Raw genomic sequence first — 24225 nt, 5'->3', positions numbered from 1 at the left:
GCGGTGGGGCTGGAGAGGGGGTTCAGTGCTATCTGGACTTGGAAGTGGGAGGTTTCAGGGACTGCCAGAGTCCTTGAAACTGCCCCCCCACCCCACCCCGCCTTCGACCTGGCAGCCGGGAGCTTTCATTCATTCGCTGCACAGCCATCCTCCCAGCTTTGGCCAAACCAAGGGTGCTCCTGAACTTGAAGGCGTTGAAGGCAGGAAGGGTGCCCCTAGGGAGCCTTTGAGACGCTTGAGTCTTCCTCCCTAACCTCCACGGAGGACGGCCTCTGAATATGGCTTGCACATCTCAGTGATGGGAAGCCCACTCCCTCAGGGGGCAGCCCACGCTGTATTCAGGCAGTTCTACATGTTAAAAAGCCCTTCATTTAATTGCATGGAAATCTGCATCCTTTCCATCTGCTGGCCATGGCCTCACTCTGCTCTGGCCACAACAGCTTCCTGCTTCTGGAACATAGGTAGGGCCTTGTAACTGCTGTTTCACTTCCCATCTCCTGTGCCCCTCCCCAGCCTTTATTCAACACCCCTCACCAGCAGCTTCTCCATATGTCTGCCCCCTGAGTCTTTCAGGACTCAGCTCAAATGTCACCTTCTCAGAGAGGCCATCCACCTCTTCCAAACTCCCCACACACCCACTGGTCACTCTTTATCTGATGCTCTGTTTCAGTTTGTTCAGCACTCTGATCATCTCAAGATATTCTCTTGTCTATGCGTCTATAGTCTGTCTCTCCCACTAGAATGTGTGTCCCATGGAGGCAGGACCCTTGTCTTCCTTAAGACAAGGCATCATAACCCCAGGGCCTGACCTGGAGCAGGGTGGAAAGCAAAAAGGCGGGTGGCCAACCCACCCTCTGAGTCCCTTCAGCAGCCTAGCCCATCACCCCAAAATGTAACCTGCTCAGCCATTCAAGGGTAACATCGGCATGGTATTAGCAGAAGAATGTGCTCAATCTCTGTCCACAAAATAAATGAGGAAATGATAGAGCATTCCTCTTAGTCTGAGACAAAATAGCAGGACTTTCCTCCTCAGCTCTGGACTCTGCCCTGAGCTCTTGCAGCCCCAAGACACGAGCATTTTCTTAAAACATGGGGCCATACCCAAGCTTCTAGTCAACTGGAACCTCTCAGACAGCTGATCCCCTCAGCCTGCTGCCCAGGTGCAGACAAGATTGGAGGCCAAAATAGACTTCTCCTTTATTTCGGTTAAACTGTACCTTCTAGACTTGGACCTGGACTCCAAGCCTCCAGGGCACTTCGGGTCCAACTGTGCCATCTTGTCCGTTGGGATGGTGCCTAGGTTCCTGCCATCGGCAATGTCACCGGCATGCTGTCCACATCCTCCCTCACCAAGTCCCTCATGAACACACTGAGCAGACTCAGCAAGGGCAGCCCACTCATCAACCTCCCTAGCTGTGCCCTCCCCCAGCCCACATTCCTCTGTGTCACCTGTAGGCTTTGATGGGAAGAAAAGAACAATTTCTTGCTGAAACTCAGAACCACTGTCTCCTGCTTTACCACCCCCAACCTACCTTCTAGTCTAGAAAACTAATCAGAAAAGCAAATAAGCTTCCCCCAGCAGGATGGGTTCCCAGGGAATTCACTCACTGCTGCTGGTCCTCCATCTCTTTCTTTTCTAAGTGCCCCCAAACCATCTCTTTAATAACAGACTCTGAAACCTGACCAGGAATGATGCTAAGCTCACTTATTTATGGTTCGTGGACTTATTTCCTCTCTGCAATGATAAAAATTACCTTCGCCATCTCCCACTTTGGGGCACATGCCTCATTCTCTGAGAGGCAGTGCGCATAGTGGTTGCAAGCACTGCCACTTACCCTGAGCCTCAGCTTTGTCATCTGATAAATGGGGAGTACAGTACCTAGACCATAGCATTGTTATGAAGATTAAATCAATTTATTCCTGCAAAGCATTTACAACATGACGCATAATAAACACACAGAAGTTAGTACAACTTTTGTGATATAAGAATAATAGTTAATTTTTTGAGTGCTGAGTCACAGAGCTATGGCAGCTTCCTCTTCAAGTCTCCTGGGAGGTAGCCTTCCCAGGTATGAAAGCTGAAGTTATTTTGAATGACTGCATCCTTCCTATCTTATAATTGCTTCCCTCTGCCATGGACTCAACTGGGCTCCTGTGACTCTGAAGAGCATTCTTGTTCTTTGGCTCAAAAAAGGTTAGCCTCAAGCCACCTTCGTGAGCAGGAGGTCCACCCTCCTCTTCTTCCCTGGCTGTTATCTTGGGCGGGTATAGCTAGCTGGCCCACATCAGTCTTGGAGCTAGCTTCCCTTCCAGCCTTCCTACCGGTGAGCCTGCATTATGTTCATTTGTCCTTCACCTGGTGCCTGATTAATGAGCTCCTTCTCTGGGCTAGGACCTCGGGATACAGAAGAGGGCAAGAGGGAAAAGGCCCTGCCCTCATGGACCTCACATTCCAGGGGAGCCACAGGCAATGAACAAATAGGCAAATAAGATAATGTCAGGTAGTGGAGAGCTTTGACGAAAGGAAAGGAGGTGAGGAAGAAGCTGCTTTACGTCAGATGGTGCTTGGCTCACAATAGGGCTTTGTACGTTGCCTGAAACTAATTCCGACCATGTGCCCTTCATGTCTGTGCTTCACCAGCATTTTCCCAGGACAGCCTCCTTCTCTGTCCCTGCAAGCATTCACAACTGTACATTCAGGATCACATTGCCACACCCTTCCTGATACTCTTGCCTCAAGCTCTAGAGCCTTTTCCGTCTTTTCTCTGCATGATTTGAAATCTGCCCCCTAGAGTTTAGGGCATTTGTCTGACCTCCCATCTCCTGAATATCAAGAGTTCCCAGGTGGTCTGAGTCACCTTTCCCAGGTTTCCTGTCACATCACATCATCATCCAATTAATTCTTCCTCTTTGGGGAAAACTGGATCCAGAATACCTGTCCCCCTCACTGCTTCCTGTACCTTCTGAAATCGTCATTGAGACGAGAGAGCACATGCATTGCTCTTAGCTAAACATGACTCCTGGCAGATGTCTGGGTAGGTGAAGTCTCCCATCATCTCTGAACCTTATTCCTGGGGCCGGTTTGGGGAGATGCGGTAAGAGCATTGTCCCTGTTCTCTTGCTGGCCAGCACATGGTGTACCCCCAAATGACATCACTTCCATTCTTCTTTTCCACCCCTGGGAGGAAAGACCTGTTCTTTCTTGGCTTCAAGGGGCCTGCTAATTTAGAAGCTGGTGCAAAGAAGTTTTGATGGGGAAAGTGGGAAGAAAGGCCCTGGGTCAGGTCTAGCAGAAGCCTTGGGAAGGGGTGTGGCAGCAGCAGGGCTCCCAGGGACATCTCCATCGAGATTGCTAACACGGCTCATGTCTGTCCACAGTGTGGAGGAAGAGTGCGCGGGAAGGAGCCTGGGAGCAGGAAGCTGGGTGCCCCTCACCTGGACTCAGGATCCCAGCTGGGTTCTCTGGCATGGCGGAGGAGAGTGACAAGAAAGGAAGGGCTGGCTCTACCCAGGTCAAAGCAGGGACTGCCCAGCAAATATGCCAGCCGCTGTCCCTCTTAAAGAGGAACCAGCGGGACTTCCCTAGCAGTCCAGTGGTTAAGACTCTGCGCTTCCACTGCAGGGGGCACAGGTTCTATCCCTGGTCCAGCAACTAAGATTCCCACATGCCATGCGGTGTGGCCAAAAATATAAAATAAGAGGAACCAGCTGATGATCTCCAGGCATCATTTCACTTGAGATTCATGATCTTCCTGATAGAAGGCAGGGAAAATATGATCATACCCATTTTACGGAGGAGAAAGCAAAGGCAATGACTTGCCTCAAATCACTCAGCGCATTCTAGGCTGGACAGGCACCCCGGCTGACAGACTCTTTCAAGCACCCCGACTGACAGACTCTTTCAAAGACCCTGGAAGGCCTCTCTGCTACTGAGGGCCGTGGTTCCCCACTGGGAGTTTATGGACCAGTGTGGGGCTGGCTGCATAATAAGTACCAACTGGAGGGGCCTGGAGGAAGGATGAGAGTAAGGGCAGTGGGTCCCCTTACCTGGAGGGAGACTCAAGGTCAGCACGGCTGAGGATGCGATGCTGCTGGGGGCTGTAGAGCCATTGGAAGGCTGTCAGTGTCCTCTCCTCAATTCGGAACCGCCCTTCCTGCACATACCTGCGGGCAAGACAGGAGAGAGTGAGGAGGTGGGCAGGCAGGGCTCTGCAGGGATCCTTTGGGAGTTGGCCCTACTTGCTAGAAAATGATAGATGAGAGGTACCTGTCCCCAAATATACCCCCTGCTCGTCTGCCAGAAAGCCCTGTTTCCAAAGAGCCGCAGTTAAAATTCCCTGAAGAAGAGGCAGCTTCAGGGAGCAGGTTTCAACTCAATAGATGGAAAAACTTTTTACAAGTTAGTTGTCTGGGACTTCCCTGGTGGCACAGTGGTTAAGAATCTGCCTGCCAAGCCAGGAGACACGGGTTCGAGCCCTGGTCCGGGAAGATCCCACATGCCAGGGAGCAACTAAGCCCGTGCGCCACAACTACTGAAGCCCATGCGCCTAGAGTCCGTGCTCCGCAACAAGAGAAGCCACCGCGACTAGAAGCCCGCACACCGCAACAAAGAGTAGCCCCCGCTCGCCGCAACTAGAGAAAGCCCACGCACAGCAATGAAGACCCAATGCAGCCAAAAATAAATAAACAAAATAAATAAATTTATTTTTAAAAAGTTAGTTGTCTCAAGTTGAAAGGAGTCACTTGGAAGGAGTGAGATCCCTGTCACCAGAGGTATGTAAGCAGACGCTGGGCAGGGGATTCAAGCATCAGACAAGGGTCCATTCTCCAAGCCCTTTATAAGACTGAGACATTGGATTTCTTGAGTTCACAGCAGGAGAAAGTCTGCTCTGGAGTGGGGGTCATGAGTCAGATGTCAGGACTAGATCTTCCAGAACCTCAAGGGTCACTCACAGGGTCCCAGCCACCCTCTGGATCGACAATCAGCCCAGAGCAAGGATCGGGGAAGCTGGACTGGGCAAGGTGAACACGAAAGGATCTCACCCACCCTGGCCACCCATTCCTGGTAGAATCATAAATCTGTCCATTAATTCAGTATTTATTGAGTGCCCATGACAATGAGCAAAAGATACATAATCCCTGCCATCCTGGAGTTTACAGTTTTGTGGGGAGAGAAGCCATCAAATAATCACGTGAACAATATATCATTTTAAACAGGCCCTCTCATACATTGCCAGTGGGATTGTCAATTGGTATAAGCCCTCTGATGGATAGCCTGACAACATCTGTCTAAATTATACATGTAATTCCTCTGTGATCCAGTGATCCCCCTTCAGAGAATTTACCTACAGATTCTAGCATGTTGGACAAGGTAATCCGTGGCACTGTTTATAATGACAAGACAGGGAATGGCCCAAGCACCCATCAGCAGGGGGTTGGTTAAATAAATTACGGTGCATCCATACAGTAAAACAGTGTGCAGACATAAAAAGTGTTTTAGGGACTTCCCTGGTGGCGCAGTGGTTAAGAATCCGCCTGCCAATGCAGGGGACAAGGGTTCGAGCCCTGGTCTGGGAAGATCCCACATGCCGGGGAGCAACTAAGCCCGTGTGCCACAACTACTGAGCCTGTGTGCCACTACTACTGAAGCCTGGACGCCTAGAGCCCATGCTCCGCAACAAGAGAAGCCACCGCAATGAGAAGCCCGCGCACCGCAATGAAGAGTAGCCCCCGCTTGCTGCAACTGCAGAAAACCCGCGCGCAGCAACGAAGACCCAACGCAACCAAAAGTAAATAAATTAAATAAAATAAATTTATGTAAAAAAACAAAAAAACAATGTATCCTGGAGATCTTTGCATGATAGCACACAGAGAATGCCCTCAATTAAAACACTTTTTAAAAAAAAATTTATTTAGTTATTTTTATTTTTGGCTGCTTGGGTCTTCGTTGCTGTGCGCGGGCTGTTCTCTAGTTGAGGTGAATGGGGGCTACTCTTCATTGCGGTGCGCGGGCTTCTCATTGCGGTGGCTTCTCTTGTTGCGGAGCATGGGCTCTAGGCGCGCGGGCTTCAGTAGTTGTGGCACGCGAGCTCAGTAGTTGTGGCTCACGGCTCTAGAGCGCAGGCTCAGTAGTTGTGGCGCACGGGCTTAGTTGCTCCCCGGCATGTGGGATCTTCCCAGACCAGGGCTCGAACCCATGTCCCCTGCATTGGCAGGCGGATTCTTAACCACTGTGCTACCAGGGAAGCCCCAGGATATGTTGTTAAGAGAATAAAAATCAAGTGCAGAAAGGGCAGTATGTGTACTTTATGTTTAAAAATGGGGAAAGAAGAAAGTAGGAATTCCTATTTGCTTATCTTCATATGTAGAAATTCTGGAGACACAGAAGCTAATAAAAGTAGCTTCCTGGGTGGGGGTAAGGGAGAGCTGGGGGAATGGCGGGGATAGGGGAGTGACTTTTTAACAGTGTGTCTTTTTATACAGGAGAGGTATTACCTATTATTCCAAATGTTTAATTGTGTGTGTGTGTGTCCCTGTGTATGAAATTACAAACTGCATAAAGTGCTATGAAAAGAAAAAATTGTGCAGGTGCTCTGATATTGCCCGATGGGGCACAGGCTATTTGCTGGGGGAGGAGATTTCCCAGAATGCACGTTGCTGGAGGGCAGAGGGCTTTCATTGCTCCTATGGTCTCCCAAACCAAAGCATCTGGTCCCCGCCTGTCTCCCTTCACTCTCTTCGATATGATCTGATGGGCATTTCAGTAAGATCATCCTGGTGGAAAAGAGCAAGGTAGCCAGGTTAGATGTTCTTGCAGGGGTCCAAGTGGGACAGTGCTGGTTTGTACAGAGGATAGTGCTGGAGATGGAGAGAAATGGGAGGACTCAAGTGAGCAAAGGAGGTAGTGTCCACTGGTCCGGGGGATGGGTTGGACATGGGTGAAGGGGAGACAGGCAACAAAGTTGTTCCTGAGTTCCTGGTTTGTGCGGGCATCTGGCTGCAGTGCCATTCAAGCTGGACAAGGACAAGTTTGGGAGGGAAGATCATGACTTTATGACTTCAGTTTGGGACATGACCTTCCTCCATGACCTGCTTCCTGCCCCAAGATGACTCCTGTCCTATAAAACCTCGCTCAAAACTTGTCTCCTCCAGGAAGCCTGCCCTGATTAATCCCATCCTATTCTGATGATGAGTTTCTGTGCCTTTCCCCATCCTTGGGCTCCTCAATATGCACTCCCCCTCCTTGCCATAGCCACCCCTCCTCTCCCCGACTCCCATCTCCCCAAGGCCGGTGGAGGGGACTGTCCTCCACTCTTTGCAGGCACCCTGACCTGGATTCTACTTCCCAGCTTCAGGTGAGTGATTTTTCCACTGTGAGTCCCTGAATCCTCATCTGTAAAATGGGAGTACTAATAACACCCACTCTGAAGGGTTGTTAAGATGATTAAATGAGATAATGCCAGGGAAGCTTCTGTCACGTGGTCATCATTATCTCCTTTCCTCCCCACCATCCTCATCAGTCCTCACCAGTCACTGGCTTTACCTGCTTCACCAACGACAGACAAACCCACTCCCTGCACTCTCTCCTCCAAGCTTCATATCAAACCCCTCAGAACCGGTGGAACCCATTTTAGAGATGAGGAAGAAGAGGTTCAGGGGACGGAAGTGAACTTGTCCAAGGTCACACACGCAGGAAGCAACAGAGGCAGGCCTTCTTTGCACCTTCAGCCCCTGGCATCCAGTCCCCTCCGTGCACACACACATCCTTTCCTCCTCCATACCAGCCCTCACTTCCCAACACAGATCTTGTCAGCTCCTCCCCGGCCCAAAAAGGTTCGTGGTTTCCCACCACGTATCAACCGTCCTCCAAACGGCTCACCTGAGAGGTCTAATTCTTCCCCACTTTGCTCCCCGCCAGCCTTTCCCACCGTTACATGCCTCCCCCCACCCCCGCCCACATTCACGCATACAGACCCCTGCATTCCCCATCTGTTTGTCCTTCTCCAAAGATGCCCTGCCTTTTCCTACCTCGGAGCCTTTGTTCAGGCTGTGCTCAGATCTCAGCCGCCCTCCCTCCATCTGCATCTTGCCCTACCCCACCCCAACTGCTCAAACCACACTGCCTCTAAAAATCTGTCCCCACGCCCCAAGCCAGCATCCAAAGTTGCTCCACGCTTCCAGGGATGCTTTGCTTATCCTTGATCACAACATCGCTCTCTGCCCGCGTGAGTTATTTATGTGCCTGTCTGTCTCCCTGCTAGAGTGCTAAGACTGTGTCTGATCATCTCTGAAATCCCTGCCACACCCTCACCCAGCACCCTGTTCGACTGAGCCAGTTTCCATAAAAATCACAACAGCCACAGTGATCAACTCACTACGTTCTTGGGCAGTTTCTTCCACAGAATGCTCTGACACAGATGATCTCCATTAATGAATCCAATTTGTTAACTTAGTGAGTGTATTTGCTGCACTGCACTTCATTAAATATAGGAAAAACAGAACACCATCCATCCCCAAATATCTTCCCTATTAATCTGTTTTGTACCTGAAATTCTATTGAACAGTACACAGAAGGAGATTAAATACTGCAAAGGGTCAACCTTGTAAAGCACGAGCAGCCATTAAAACTTTAGCAAGGGGCTTCCCTGGTGGCACAGTGGTTAAGAATCCGCCTGGCAATGCATGGGACACGGGTTCGAGCCCTGGTCCGGGAAGATCCCACATGCCGCGGAGCAACTAAGCCCGTGCACCACAACTGCTGGGCCTGTGCTCTAGAGCCCGTGAGTCACAACTACTGAAGCCCTTGTGACTAGAGCCCGTGCTCTGCAACAGGAGAAGCCACCGCAATGAGAAGTCCACGCACCGCAACGAAGAGTAGCCCCCGCTCGCCGCAACTAGAGAAAGCCCGCGCACAGCAACGAAGACCCAATGCAGCCAAAATTTTTAAGAATTAAAAAAAAAACTTTAGCAAGAACCAGCTTCTCAGATTATCCCTGGAAAAGTAGGCATCAAGACCTGGGCATAGTCCGGGACATTTTGAAAGGAATGAGAAGGGGTGGTGGGGTAGAAGCTGCTCATAGTAAGAGTCCCCCAGTTGTGGAGGTGGGCGACACCTCCAGGAGGATGCAACCCATCACCAAAAGAGAGAAGGGTCAGGCACTTTACAGGTTACACTTATTTTTGGGGAAGGTCAGGCAGGCATTGAAACCTGAACCTTGAAAACATTTTGCTAAGTGAAAGAAGCCAGTCACAAAGGACCACATACTGTAGGATTCCATTTATATGAAATGATGTCCAGAATAGACAAAACCATAGAGAGAGAAAGGAGACTAGCGGTTGCTTAAGGCTGGGGGAGAGTGGGGTGGGAGGAAATGGAGGAGAGGGACTGCTGAAGGTTATGGGATTTCTTTGGGGGATGATGAAAATGTTCTAAAATTGACTATGGTGATAGTTGCACAACCCTGTGAATATATTCTCACTGAATTTTACACTTTGGGTAAGTTGTGTGGCACATGATTTCCAATAAAGCCGTTGTTAAAATAAACAAATATCTAATAGTGCATACTAATATAAATACATGATTGAATAACTAAATAAATGGGGAGGAAAGAGACAAATCTTGGGTGCAGAAGAATTCCAAACAATATATGTAAACACTCTGCCCTCAAAGAGGTGAACCATAACTCCACTCTACTTAGACATGGGCTTCACAGAGTAACTTCCTTCCAAAGAGTATACGCTATAGAAAGGGGAAGGGGAGCAACTTTACAGTGGAGAAGACTGACAAATACTACCTCAGCCAGGTGATCAAAGTCAACATCAACATTGATAAGCTATGTTGATAGTATGTATCCTTGATATGATGCATGAAAATGGCACTCTAGCCTCGTGGTCTTTTTCCCCCAAAACTCATAACCCCAATCTAATAATGAGAAAAACATCAGACAAATCCCCATTGAGGCACATTCTACAAAATATGACCAGTACTCCTTAAAACTTTCAAAGTCATCAAAAACAAGGAAAGTCCAGGAAACTGTCACAGCCGAGAAGAGGAATTACGTTAATTACTAAATGCAGTGTGGTATCTGGATGGGACCCTATAACAGAAAAAGGACATAAGAAATCTAAATAACCTATGGAACTTGGTCAAAATAATATATCAACGTTGGTTCATTATTGTAACAAATGTACCATACTAATGTAAGAAGCTAATAATATGGGAAACTGGGTGTCGGGTATACGGGAACTCTTTGTACTATCTTCTCAATTTTTCTGTAAATCTAAAACTGTTCTAGGGACTTCCCTGGCAGTCCAGTGGTTAAGACTTCGCCTTCCAACGCAGGGGGTGCGGGTTCGATCCCTGGTCAGGGAGCTAAGATCCCATATGCCTCATGGCCAAAAACCAAAACATAAAAAAAAAAAAAAAAACCAGAAGCAACACTGTAACAAATTCAATAAAGACTTTTAAAATGGTCCACATAAAAAAAAAAATCTTAAAAAAAATAAAACGGTTCTAAAATATAAAATTTACTAAGAAATAAAAAAGACATCTCCATGATAAAGAGTTTTTGCAGATTAATATGAAAAAATATATATATAATGAGCAAATCAACAGGGAAAACAGGACAAAGGAAGCAAATCAGGAGTTTACAAAAAGAGAAACACAAATGACCAATAAACATAAAAAAATCAACTTATATAAGAAATAAAAATTAAAACAACAATGAGAGACCATTTTTCACCGGTGACATGGGCCAAGATTTAAAAGTTTGTTAACTGTCAGTGTGAGCAAAATTGTGGCAACTTACACATCACTGGAGATAATATAAAATAGTACAATTTCTTTGGTGATCAAGTTGGCAGTATCTTTCACAATGTGCATGTGCTTTCACTCTGCAATTTCACTTTGGGGAATATATCCAACCATTATCTTTGCACATGTTTGCATGGGTATAAGTTCACTGCAGTGATGTTTATAATATAAAAATATTCCCTAAAAAAAAAAAAAAAAAAAAATTCCCTAAAAGGTCATCAGTAGAGGCTAGACAAAGAAATTATGGTTCAACTTAGAATGGAATACTTTACAGTCAGTAAAAAGAATGTTGCCAGAGCACTTTGCAATGTTTTTCAAGTACTCACACAGCCTTAGCCTCTAGCCTCTGTCAGTTCCTTCTCCCAGATCTGAAGCCCCACCATCAGAAACTGGGCAACAGGCCCTCAGAAATAATCAGAAGCTAAAAAGTCATACATATCTAATAACTTGAGCTAAAGAACCCAACCAAATTCTAATTTAGTTTTTGGTACTTTATGGAGAGTTTGGAGGAGGAGCCTCCAAAGCAAGAGCTGCTCTAAAAGAGTAAGTAGACATCAGACATATTTGTTGCCCAATGAGTATTCACCACCCTCTCTCCCACTCAAAATTTTGTTGTTTGGGTGGAGCTAACCCCAGCCCCCAGTTCCCAGGATGAGCGCATGACCCAGCCTGGCCAATATGAGCAGTCCATCCCCCTTGCCATGGTGATTGGCTGAAGGATGGCCATGTGACCCAAAACAGGCCAATGGAATGACATTCTGAAACTTCTACTAGAACAGCTGAGAAAGGGAAGCTGTCTTTCCAGGAGGGTTAGTCATCTGGAGGGTTGCCTGCAGCTCCTGAGAGCCACCGCACTTCCACAAGGGAATAAAAAGGGAACAGAGGAAAGAGAAAGGACAGAGAGAGTAGGGCATTATTTGGTGACATTATTTGAGCACTTGAATCCAGTTTTGCCTGAAACATGGAGAGTCCTTGGTGTTTTCAGTTACATAAACTAGTAAACTCCCTTTTTCTCGTAAGCCAATTTGAATTGAGAAAACTGACTCAATCTGAAATCCTGGAAGCAGGGGCCAAGGCTGATCATGTTGGGAGTGTGCCATGGAGTTCAGAAGGTGTCTTGCCTTCAAGAGTGCTCCCTGCCAGGGCTTCCCTGGCGGCGCAGTGCTTAAGAATCTGCCTGCCAATGCAGGGGACATGGGTTTGAACCCTGGTCTGGGAAGATCCCACACGCCACGGAGCAACTAAGCCTGTGCGCCACAACTACTGAGCCTGCGTGCCACAACTACTGAAGCCCGCGCGCCATGACTACTGAAGCCCGCTCGCCTAGAACTCATGCTCCACAACAAGAGAAGCCACTGCAATGAGAAGCCTGCGCACCACAAGGAAGAGTAGCCCCTGCCCACCGCAATTAAAGAAGGCCTACACGCAGCAACAGAGGACCCAACGCAGCCAAAAATAAATAAATAAATAAATTTCTTTTAAAAAAATAAAAGAGTGCTCCCTGCCAGGCTGTCTGATCACTCAAGTCACGTCTTCAGGACCTTCTCAGAGCAATGGGCTTTTTTACCCAGGAGTGAAAGGTGACCTAAAACCTATATTAGGGTTCTAGCGACTTCCCTGGTGGTCCAATGGGTAAGACTCCGCACTCCCAATGCAAGGGGCCCAGGTTCGATCCCTGGTCGGGAAACTAGATCCTGCATGCATGCCACAGCTAAGAAGTCCACCTGCCATGACTAAAAAAAAAAAAAGATCCCACATGCCATGAAGATCCCGTGTGCCGCAACTAAGACCCGGTGCAGCCAAAATAAATAAATAAAATAAATAATAAAAAACAAATAAATAAAAATTTTTTAAAAATCTAATTAGGGTATTAATAATGATTTATGCTTCATCAGGTTCAGCCCAAGATCCAACCCAGACAGGCATCAGGGCAGAGAGAGTCAGAGCAGGAATCCAAGCTCTGCCCCTTTAAAACTCTTCCTGTTTCCTCCTCCATGAAGTGAGGGAAGGAATCAAACTGCACAAAGTGATCTGGGAAGTTCTGGGGTCCTAGGGTGGTGCCTCCTTTCCAGGTAGAGGGCACTAAGTAACTGCCCACTCCCTACCAGATCTTCAAACATTAACTCTACTTTTATCTGATTTATGTACTGAGGTTTCATCTGAAGAGTAGCTCCACTGCTAAATAATAATTTTGATTATTTGGACTTTGATTCCTGGAACCCTTGAAAGGCGGGATGGGCTGAGCAGGCTGACCCATTGACCCCCCTCCTGCTCTGACATGTTGAGATTTTTTTGACAATGTGAACTTGGATGGGCAGCCAGGCCCTGTGTTCGGGAAATACGAAGCAAAACAGAGGAGGAGTTAAGCCCCTGGGGAAGCCCTGAGTTCAAACCCTGACTCTGTCACTTGCTTGCTGGGTGACATTGATTAACCACTTTCCTTCTTGAGCCTCAGTTTCCTCATCTGAAAGAGGGGTGTGCTAATGCCGTCCCCTGAGTATCACTGTGAAGAGTAACTGAATCAATGCCTGATTATGGTAAAGCCAGTAGGAAGTGCTCTGGAAGCCAGGTTGCTATTATTAACGATATTATTGTTGTTCTTTGTATTCAGGCTACAGAATGTACCTGGTGAGAAGTGTTCCGGAATGCTACTTCAAAGATGCTCCTGGCCCTGGTTTGGGTGGGATGATTTGCGATGGGGAGGGGTCCCAGCCAGACATTCTTGGAGTCCTTCCAGGGCAGGAGTGGGCTGAGCAGGCTGCCCTGCATTCTAAGTTCCGCCAAGCAGAGGTCAGGCCCCTGGTTGAAACGGCCCTGAACATTTGGACAACGGGGACATGGGCCCAACCCAGCCCTGAACATTCAGACAACGGGGACATGCGCCCAACCCCTTTGCGATGCGTCTGAAACCCTCTTGGCCTGCAGTCTCGAGACCTGACACCAGCAGGCTCTGATTTCCCAGCCTGGGCAGGACTCGGTGAGGGTAGAGGCAACCACCCACCTACACGGAGACCTCTTCCCTCCCTTCCTAGGCCCCCCTTCTCAAACACCATATCCCTCAAGTGCCCACAACCACCGGTCCGCGTGTAGGTGAACTGAAGCACCTCCTTGAACAGGAGAGATGAGAATTGTAGGTCGTGCCCTCTTGGGCGGGGCCCAGTCCGTGGCCCGACCCCGAGCAGCAGAAGGAATGAGGGTAGGAGGGGGAGCCCCACTGCACAAAGAGAGCTAAGGCGCGGGGAGGAAAGTGAGGAAACCCCGCAACGCGTCTGTAAGGAGGACCGGGGTCCCTCCAAAGCCTGACGTCAGGAACACGGTCCAGGGTCCCGGCGACGCTCGCTCTGGAGAACCGCAAAGACCAAGCTCGGAGACGCCGGATGGGGATGACCAGGTAGCGCAGCGCCTCTCCTTAAACCCGGCCCCGCTGCCTCCACTCGAGAAGAAACTTCGGGCCAGCGCCCCCGCTTCTTCCCGCGCCCGGCCCAGCCTCAGCACGCGGGGCGCGCGGGTTCGCGCCCGCACCAGGCCCCGCGCCCTCCGGTGCTCACTCACCAGCGCACCAGCTGCCAGCGCTTCTCCCCCGGCGCCCGGCGACCCGCCATGCCTCCCGGCCGGCGCCAACTCCCTCTCCGCCGCGGGCCGCACGGTGGAGGCGGCTCCGGCTGCCGCAGGCCAGTGCCGAGGGCGCGCTCCGCGGCGCGGGTCCGGCGGGCGGGGGGGGGCGCGAGGCGACTCGGCCGTAGCCCAGGCGGCGCGGCCGGCAGCGCGCATCCCCCACCCCCAGGGCGGCCGCCGGCCCCGCCCCTGGAGCCGGCCGGGGCTGGGTCACCGCGCTCCTTGCCGCGGCGGCGAGACCGCAGGCTGTCCGCGTCGCTGCCTTCACCCACGCCCCGCCTGCCCAGCGGCGCAGCAGAGCGGGCACTCTGTAGAGCACGGGGCGAGGAGTCAGGTTCTCCAAATCCGACTGTGACGGAAACCTGACTTGCTGAGTGACTCGAGAGGATTCACTTAATTCCGCTGTGCCTTACTTCCTTATGACACCTGTTCCATCTACCCAGACAGTTATGCATAAAAATAATTAAACTACTATAAATGCTTTACAGATGCGTCTTACAGATTATTGAGCTATTTTAAGGTAACAGTAATTAAAACAGTATGGCTTTGGTCCAGCACGCTGCCTGACCCTAGGATCAGCTCCACCCAGGCCTTCAAACTACTTTCACCCCAGAACGTTAGTGTGAGTTGAGCAGAGACCAACATGGCCCACAGCGTCCTGGGAGCCTGGTTTGAAGGAGCTGAGTTTTAGAAATGTTTATAAACACAGAGATTGTCTATACATTGAACAGTGCAATTCACCTGCCTCTCATACCAGGACAATACACATGCTTTGCAGGAGGGAAACTTCTGCAGAGAGGAGAAAATCTGGCTCCCGGTGTAGAGCCTCTGGGAGCTTATCTTCCCCTTAGGGATGGTGGACCCATGCTCAGGAGCACTGGAAAAGTTTCCAGCGGAGTCCAAATGCTACTGACATGTGTCGCTATATCCATAGGCACCTTCCCCAGGGTGCAACAAAAATCAAGATTACATAAATCCTGAGAATCCTCATCTGAGCTTTCCACTAGGTCTCAGCTAAAGAACTGACAGGAAGCAACAGGGAATGAAGAACTTAACCAGTACAGAGGCATCATGTAAAAGAAAACAGAGAAAGAGATACAGACAAGATAGGTTGGCAGCTCGCCTTTGACCTTTAAATATAGTGTCTAGCATGAGGCTAGCAATTGCCTCTGAGTATCCTTTCTTTAAGCTTCCCCAACATAATTAACAAGGAAACCAAGGAAACAGAATAGAAGGTCTGAAAACATCCCCACATGTGTGTATGTGTAATATATGTATTTCAAATTAGTGATGGATATGGTGATGCGACAATTAGCCATTTACAGGGGGGAAAAAAAAAAGCAAGGCCTCTATTTCACATCACAAGATATATTTCAGACGAACTATAAATGTAAGTGTATAAATATATGTATAAAGGAGTAAAAAAAATACATAGGTAAGTATTGTGATATTAAAATGGGGATGGATTGTTTTAAGCTTGGCATCAATGGCAGAAGCCATACAGGAAGAGATTAATGGATTTGACTAAAATAAAAATATTTAAACTTAGCACATCACAAAAGCACAATAAGCAAAATTAAAAGGCAAATGTCAAACTGGTTTAAAAAATATATGCCTGTATTTGAACATCCATATTCATAGCAGTGGTATTCACAATAGCAAAGGAGTAGAAGCAACCCAAGTATCCATGGATGGATTAATGGATAAGCAAAATGTGGTCTACACATTGATGGAATATCATTCAGCCTTAAAAAGGAAGGAAATTCTGACACGTGCTACAACATGGATGAACCTTGAAGATATTATGCTAAGTGAAATAAGCAAGTCACAAAAGAACAATACTGTATGATTTCACTTATATGAGGTTCCTAGAGTAGTTATATTTATAGAGACAGAAAGTAGAATCATGGTTGCCAAGGTTCTGCGGGTGGGGAGGGAAGAGTAGGCAGTTACTGTTTAATGGACACAGCATTTCAGCTTTGCAAGATGAAAAGAATTCTAGAAATGGATAGTGGTGATGGCTGCACAACAATGTGAATGTATTTAATGCCATTAAATTGTACACTTAAAAATAGTTACAATAGCAAATTCTATGTTTTGCACATTTTACTACAATAAAAAATTTAAATGTTGAAAGTTTTTAGTATAAAGAAATAAGAAATGATAAATGCTCCAATAGAGAAATGGGCAAAGAACGTGAACAAACAATTCACAGAAGAAATATAAATAGATAATAGAACACTTTTTAAAAATATATTTATTTATTTGTTTTTGGCTGTGTTGGGTCTTTGTTGCTGCACGCGGGCTTTCTCTACTTGCGGTGAGCGGGGGCTACTCTTCATTGCGGTGCGTGGGCTTCTCATGCCGTGGCTTCTCTTGTTGCCAAGAGATATTTGTAGAAAAATCTGGAAGAACTATAGGAACATATGTAAAAAGTGATTTATCTCTGGGTAGGTGAAGTTATAGTGATTTTTATTTTATAGTTTTTCTTATCCATATATTCTAATTTTTCTAAATAAACATTATGTGCAATAAGAAAAAAGACAATAAAAGTCACTTTTCAAATGATTAAGCTACCAAGATATTCACCACATGGCTGTTTTTAACATTAAAAAATAGAAACAATCTAATTATCAAACTATGAAAATGGATAGAGTACATTGTAGTTTATCAATACAGTGCAACAACACTCTGCAGCAGGAGAAAAATGTTCATGCTATATTGCTAAGCCAAAAAGCAGACTACAAAATAAGATGTTTAAATTATACATAATTAAGATTTTATATAATAAAATTTTTTAATGCCGAATGTTAGGATTTGTTATGACCGGAAGGTATAAGTGGGCAATTTTGTTTTTATATCTTTACTTATCAAAAATTCCTAAGCTTTCTACAATGAATAATGTGGGAAAAAAAATTTACTTTTGATACATAGGCATCGATTGGTGAATGAAAACATTTAATGATTTTTACGAGATTTCCAACATACAAGTGGAAACAAAAACACACAAAACAGAACAGGGTGTGGTGCTATATGATGTCAGTACCTTAAAAATGAAAAAAAAAGTGTGTGTGTGTACGTATACACAGAATTTGTTAATGGTGGAAAACTTTGGGCAGAGAAGTTGAAGTTGGAGGATGAGGAAGTTTTTACTTTTACAAGTATAAGCATGTCTTTTTTTTTTAGGTAATTTTAAGAATTGTCTGCGTAGTCTGTATATAATTCTGTACTATCTCGGTGGTGAGATTACAAGCTCTTTATCTTCTTTAAAAATGTTTTAAATTATTCAAAAATGATAATGTATTTCAAACAAATAAAAGACAACAGCCAGCCACAAATAGCCAATTATCTTCAAGAGGCTGCAAGCACTGTGAAGACTCCACAGAAACATGGGGGAAAAAAGTTGTGATATAATATGGGTAAAAAAATCAGATATGCCAGGGAGTTCCCTGGTAGCCCAGTGGTTAGGACTCTGGGCTTTCACTGCTGTGGCCTGGGTTCAATCCCTGGTCAGAGAACTGAGATCCCACAAATTACACGGCATGGCCAAAAAAAAAAAAAAAGCAGATAGGCCATGAAGATGACTATGTAAATCATCATTCATACGAACAAACTAGAAGATAATACACAAAAATAATACTAGTTGCACTAGGGCAGTAGGATTACAGGTGGATTTTTGTTACTGCATTTCCCAACCTTTCTGAAGTATAATTCTAATGCTTCTGTAATAAAACACAACATTTAAAAGAATTGGCTAAAGGAGGTGGTACGTTTAAGGCAAAATTACGTGTGGCAAAGCTAATACAAAGTTAGGGAAAAATTAAGGGAAAAAATGGCCACAGTTACACCAGATCATGAAAGAATTGGGGAGCTAGCTGCCCAAGATCATGGAAAGTGGTCTGAAATGGAAGAACTTCAGGCACAGGCAGTGGAACCCCTCAGGATCCCTTCAATGAAGTCTGTCGGGTGAGCATCTGAGCTCTCTGCCCTAGAAGAAGGAGGATGTGGGCAGGGCTGAGGCAGAGGGAATGTGTCTGAGGCTGAATTGTGGCCTAGTACACACACACACACACACACACACACACACACAGCTCATTCCTGTTGCCATGCTAGTGGTTGAGGAATGATCTCAAACTCCAAAAGTCAGAGCTGAGATTTTAGGGACCGTTTTATCCAAATCAGCCATTTCACCCCTGAGCAGAGTGCAGCCTTGCCCTAGTTTGATCTTTCATTCTTAAGGTAAGCTGACTAAAAGGCTTATCCACAGTAACTTCTGGTTGGGTCTCCAGTCCCAGAGCTCCCAATCCCTCTAGCCACAGCATCCCAAGGGACCCAGATTGGGTGGTCTTTTGGGGTCAGGACAGATGGCCAGAGTCTTTGAAGAAAAGAGGGTATCCCTGTAACACTGTCACCTGCCCCCCTGTTTAGAGCATCTTGGCGTCCACCATTGCTGGAGCACTCAGTGGGCAGCAGCCTGGCAGAGAACAGCAAATGGGGCGCAAGTTGAGGAAGGTTGTGCCAGATATCTCCTTCCTCCAGAACCTTTCCACACCTTTCTCTACTCTGCTTGTGTCCCAGGAAGTCAACCTATGCAAGCAGTGTCAATGGACTCCCTTAACTTCTGGCTTCTGATTGGGACTGGCTGGAGGAGGCGCCAGCAGGAGATGGGGAGGCAAAAGGAGAGTGAGGTTGGGATATTTATTCCTCAGTTCCCTCCCAGGTCCCTGTGGGTCAGATGCTTCATTTTAAGGAAAGCCACAGCTCCTGCCAAGTAGCCCTCTCCCCATACCCATCCTCTCTGAACTCTCATAACTGCCTTCTCTTGTCCCTCCAGGCCTAGGGATGGTAACATCTCTGCCTATCCTTTGTTCTTAAACTCTGCCCCACAACCTTGTAGACAGTCCCTTAACTCTCTTCAAATGATTCATTTTAAATGTTCCCTGCCAGGACACCGACCAATGCAGAGCTGTTATCACTGTGGGTACCTTCTGCCACCGCTGGAGTCACCTCCTCTCTGAGGGGCCTGATGAAGCCCACCTCTGGCTTTTTTTTTTTTTTAAGCCCACTAATTTTATTTTATTTATTTATTTATTTATTTGGTTGCGCCGGGTCTTAGTTGCAGCACGCGGGCTCCTTAGTTGTGGCATGCAAACTCTTAGTTGCGGCATGCATGTGGGATCTAGTTCCCTGACCAGGGATCGAACCCCGGCCCGCTGCATTGGGAGCAGAGAGCCTTTACCACTGCGCCACTAGGGAAGTCCCCCACCCCTGGCCTTGATCGGGCTGGAGTTTGAATCCTGGCTCTGCTGCTCACAAGCTGGGTGGTATCAAACTTAACCTCTCTTGAGCCTCATTTTCTCCACCTACAAATGGGAATAAACCTTTCCAGTAGGATTTCTCTGAAGTTTCAATGAGATTATGTGGGTAAAGTGCTCAGCTCAAAATAATGTTACTTTTGAGGCCTGATGTACACTTTTTATACAATTTAGTTTTCTTTGACTTGGTTACAAGTTTAATTTTGAAAATAGAAATATGATTTTTTTTAAGTATTTAGTAGATGGCTTGGCATATAGAACATGCTTAATAAGTGTTATTATCAACATCATCATCCGCAATATCATAATCTCCATGTCATAATATGTCTCTGGGTCTCCCCATAATGTCAGGTATAGGACCATGCAGTCAGCTTTGCTCAATATTACTGTACTCTGTGTGTTGACTGATTGTTAACCTCCTCCAAGGAAGCACCTCAAAGTCTCCTTTCCCAAAATCTTAAGCCCTAGCTCTGCTGGTTCATCATTTTCAGTTATTCCTTGGATGCTTTTGTGCACATCTTTTGTTGTCTCACATGTGGATTTTTTCCTGCAGGTGTCCCACGGACAGCCCTAGAGGCCCAGCTGGGAGCTTGGCCCAGTGCAGGACTCTGTCAGAAGCACTTCTTGTGGCAAGGCTGGAGCCCCCCATGACCAGGCAGGGCCACCCATCAGACAGGCATCTGGAGCTGTTTGCTTCAGCTGGTGAAAAGCCAGAGTCCCAGGATCCATCTTTTTTTTTTTTTTTTTTTTTTGGCTGTGTTGGGTCTTAGTTGCGGCATACGGGATTTTTCATTGTGGTGCGTGGGCTCAGTAGTTGTGGTGCGCAGGCTTAGTTGCCCCACGACATGTGGGGTCTTAGTTCCCCGAACAGGGATCGAACCCGCGTCCCCTGCACTGGAAGGTGGATTCTTTTCTTTTTTTTTTTTGGCTGTATTGGGTCTTCGTTGTTGCTGTGCGCGGGCTTTCTCTAGTTGTGGCGACTGGGGGCTACTCTTCGTTGCGGTGTGCGGGCTTCTCATTGTGGTGGCTTCTCTTGTTGTGGAGCACTGGCTCTGGGCATGCGGGCTTCGGTAGTTGTGGCACACAGGCTTAGTAGCTGTGGCTTGAGGGCTCTAGAGCGCAGGCTCAGTAGTTGTGGCGCACAGGCTTAGTTGCTCCACAGCATGTGGGATCTTCCCGGACCGGGGCTTGAACCCATGTTCCCTGCATTGGCAGGCGGATTCTTAACCACTGTGCCACCAGGGAAGTCCCTCCAGGATCCATCTTGATACTGATCAAGGAGAAAAACACTTGGGTCCTGGTTATAACACTTCCATCTGCATGCACTTTACAAAACCCTTTCACTCTCACCTCATGACAACCCCACAATGATCCTTTTGGCAGAGTAGATGTTGCTTTCCCTTTTTTACTATCTTAAGGAGGAACTGGAGCTCAGAGAGGTTAAGGCTTCCCCAGAATTACGTAACTAGTAAGTAATAGAGCTCAGACCAGAGACCAGGTTTTCAGGTCCTTCATACCACATGTCTTCTGGGGATACAAAACATACCTTTCATCCTTCTTACCAGTATCTCATGAAATTGAGGGGTTGGTTCACCAGCACTGGTAAATCAATGGTTTCTCAGACCCATAGCCCTGCTGGAGACACACACACAATACATGGCCCAGGAATGCTGCCCCACGAGGGACAGCAAGGGAGGGAGCAGCAGCACTGGGCTGGCCTTTCTGCTCCTCTCCCAGGGCTTTCCTCAGGGGAGATGGGGTGAAGAGGAGCTACCTTCAGCACGGCTAGAAGCTAGAGTTACCACCGGGCGGGATTTGAGATGCCTTCAAACCCCACTGCCTGTCAAGCCAACTAAGAGAGTAATTTCAATTTTTTGAGAATCTGCCAAGAGCAGCTAAAGCTTTTATCCATTGACGCTCAAGTCCAGTTAAGGTTTGAAAGTTGACTAGGAAGGACAAGGGAGCAAAGGGATCCATAGAGAAAAGGCAGGATGACCTTTGATGAGTCGTTGGAACCTTCCCCAAGGCCCTCATGCAAAGGTCTCCCAGTTCCGGAGACAAAGGTAGAAGATTTCTCTGGATATTTGGCCTAGGAGGGTAGGGAAGGAAGTATTCGGCTGGCAACAGAGCGGGAAAAGCCAGACCAGCCCTATAGTCTGAAGTCCCTCAGCCCCTTCCTCCAGTCCCTGAAGGCAGGGATGGAAATGACTCACCCAGAGGGAACTCTGAACCAGCTGCCACTCACTCAGTGCCACCTGGTCCCTTGCCATCATCAGCAAGAATGCCTACTGAGCACTCAGCACTGTTGTATGTACTTTACATGTATTATTTCATTTAAACCTCACAACAACCCAAAGACCTTATGAGCTGTGTAGACCATCATTACCCCATTTTACAGATGAGGAGACTGGGGTCCGAGAAGGAGGAAGGTATTGGTAGACCCAGAATTAGAAGCCAAGCAGTCCGGTCCAGAAGCCTCCCCTGTACAGTGAAAACGGATCAACCCCAATGTTCTGGACTTTAGTTAGGGTTTTAAAAGGATCTTCTCTTGGCTTTTGGGCCCCTCAAATAGAGGGAAAGGGGATGTCTTATTAACTGCCGCCCAGAGAGGTGATGTGACTCACCCAAGGTCACACAGCTAGTGACAGATCTGAGGCACAGGGTAGATTTTCTGACCTCTGGGCAGCTCACCCCCCCCCCAACCCCAACCCTTCCCTGGGCCAGTGGGGGGCACTGTCTCCGGTTTCTACGCCAGGGGGTGGGCAGAGGGGAGGAGCGGATCGCGGCCTGCGGGCCTGGGCGCTGTCCGCGGTGCTGATACGCCCTCCGCGCCCGTGCTCTGCAAGTGGCCGGCGGCTTCCCCGGGTTTCCCTTCCAGCTTCCAGGCAAAGCCGGCTCCGCGAGTTCGGCAGCCCGCCGGGGTCCTTAGGCCTGGCTCCCGGGGCTCCCGGGACTCCCGGGATTCCCCCTCCCCCGACCGCGCTCAGCCAGCCTCCCCTCCCCCCGCCCCGCCCACGGCCCCTCCTCGCCAGTCCCAGGTCCCTCCCCTCCCCCCTTATCTCTCCCGCCCCCCCCCCTTCCCCCCTACTGCTCGTTCGCCAGTTCCGGTCACGTTGTTGGGTGTTTACGCCTGGAGCCCGCCCCGGACCCCCCTCGGCGCCCGGGAGCCCCCCGGAGCCCCGGCCCGACCGCCCCGCAGCCTCGCAGTAGCTGATGGCGCCACAGCCCGGGCGGGCGCTGCGGAACCCCGGGCGCAGCTAGCGCGGGGAAGAACAGCGCCTCCCCCCACGCAGCCCGGCCCGGACTCAGGGCTCCGCTGGCCCGTCGCTCCCTCAGGTCCCGAAGGTGAGGAGGCCGGTGGGCGTGGGGGTGGGCGCCCGGGTGGCCCCGGGTGGGGAACCGCACGACCCGGGCTCCAGCTCCCCCGGGAGGGCTGGCGCGGGGCTGCGCACCGCAGCGCGGGAGACGGACAGGACCCGCGGGCTGCTGGCAGAAGTTGTCCTCCGCCGCCCAGACTCGGGCCCTTCCTGGCCCTGGCGAAGAGTCCAGAGCGGCCCGAGGTCGAGCCACCGCCATCTCCTGCCATCTCCCACCACGCGTATCTTTCCTTCTGCCTGCCTTCCCCTGTCCTCCCTAGGTACCTCTCTTCGCCGTCCTCCTTCGTCTCCACATCCCCCCCTGCCTTCTCTGGGAGTCATATCCGAGGCATAATCAGGGCAGAACATTAAGACTGAAGGGGGCGGGGGCTCCAGTTTCCCCATACATCCCACTCCCCGTGTCCCTGAATCTTCAGCTCCACTGAGGTCGGGGGTCCTGGGCTCTTCAGTAGAGAGGGGAGCCATAGCCTAGAGGTATTGGGGGATGAGGGGCCCCAGAGTGGAGAAGACCACAAGACCACCAGAGAACTGTGGCTCCACAACTGGCCAAGTGACCCCACCTGGCAGAAAGTCCCAGACATTTGTCAAGGACTGACTTTTTGTTCCCAACGCAAGTCCCCAGGAGAGCCAAGGACTTGGGGAGGTTGGAGGGGGGGGAGTAATTATTTTTTAATACGTGCACTGACTTGGCCTGGTGAGGCCCTGCCCTCAGGAAGCTTATGGCTTAGAGCCAGGTTTGCACACGCACACACGGGGGGCGTGCACACACACACAGCATAATATGATACAAGGCAGAATGCCTGGGGAACACAAAGGCAGGAGAGAGTCTTCCCAGCATGGTGGGCCAGGGAAGGCTTCATGGGAAAAGTAGCATCTGAGCAGGGCCTTGAAGGATGGGTCAGGTTTCAGGAGGCAGAGATAGGGTGGGGGATAGTGAGGGGATGTCCACGGCTAGCAGCAAGTGGTAGAATCTGAAAGAGGAGTTCAGACTGCAAATGTGCACTGTGTTTAGATTGTGAAGGGCCTTGAATGCCACGGTGAGCACCCAGTGGAGAGATCCTAGTTGCCAGGCACTGTAGTTGTATATGTTGGGCAAACTACTTAA

General features: G+C 48.7%; 1 protein-coding gene across 1 annotated transcript in view; it reads right to left on the bottom strand.

Annotated features, from left to right (window-relative positions):
- The window catches only part of RAP1GAP2 (RAP1 GTPase activating protein 2), a 212587-nt gene extending 198172 nt beyond the window's left edge, over positions 1-14415 (bottom strand). Inside the window, exons 1-2 of the mRNA XM_068529854.1 lie at positions 14366-14415; positions 4048-4164 (exon numbers count right to left, since the gene is read on the bottom strand). Of these exons, the coding sequence (XP_068385955.1) occupies positions 4048-4164; positions 14366-14415 (167 nt within the window). The remainder of the gene's footprint in view (positions 1-4047; positions 4165-14365) is intronic.
- Between the last annotated feature and the right edge of the window lie 9810 nt (positions 14416-24225).

This window comes from Eschrichtius robustus, chromosome 20 (genome assembly GCF_028021215.1).
Source record: "Eschrichtius robustus isolate mEscRob2 chromosome 20, mEscRob2.pri, whole genome shotgun sequence".
Lineage (NCBI taxonomy): Eukaryota > Metazoa > Chordata > Mammalia > Artiodactyla > Eschrichtiidae > Eschrichtius > Eschrichtius robustus.
The sequence above is the reverse complement of the archived record's forward strand: the minus strand, read 5'-3'. Positions and strand labels throughout refer to the sequence as shown.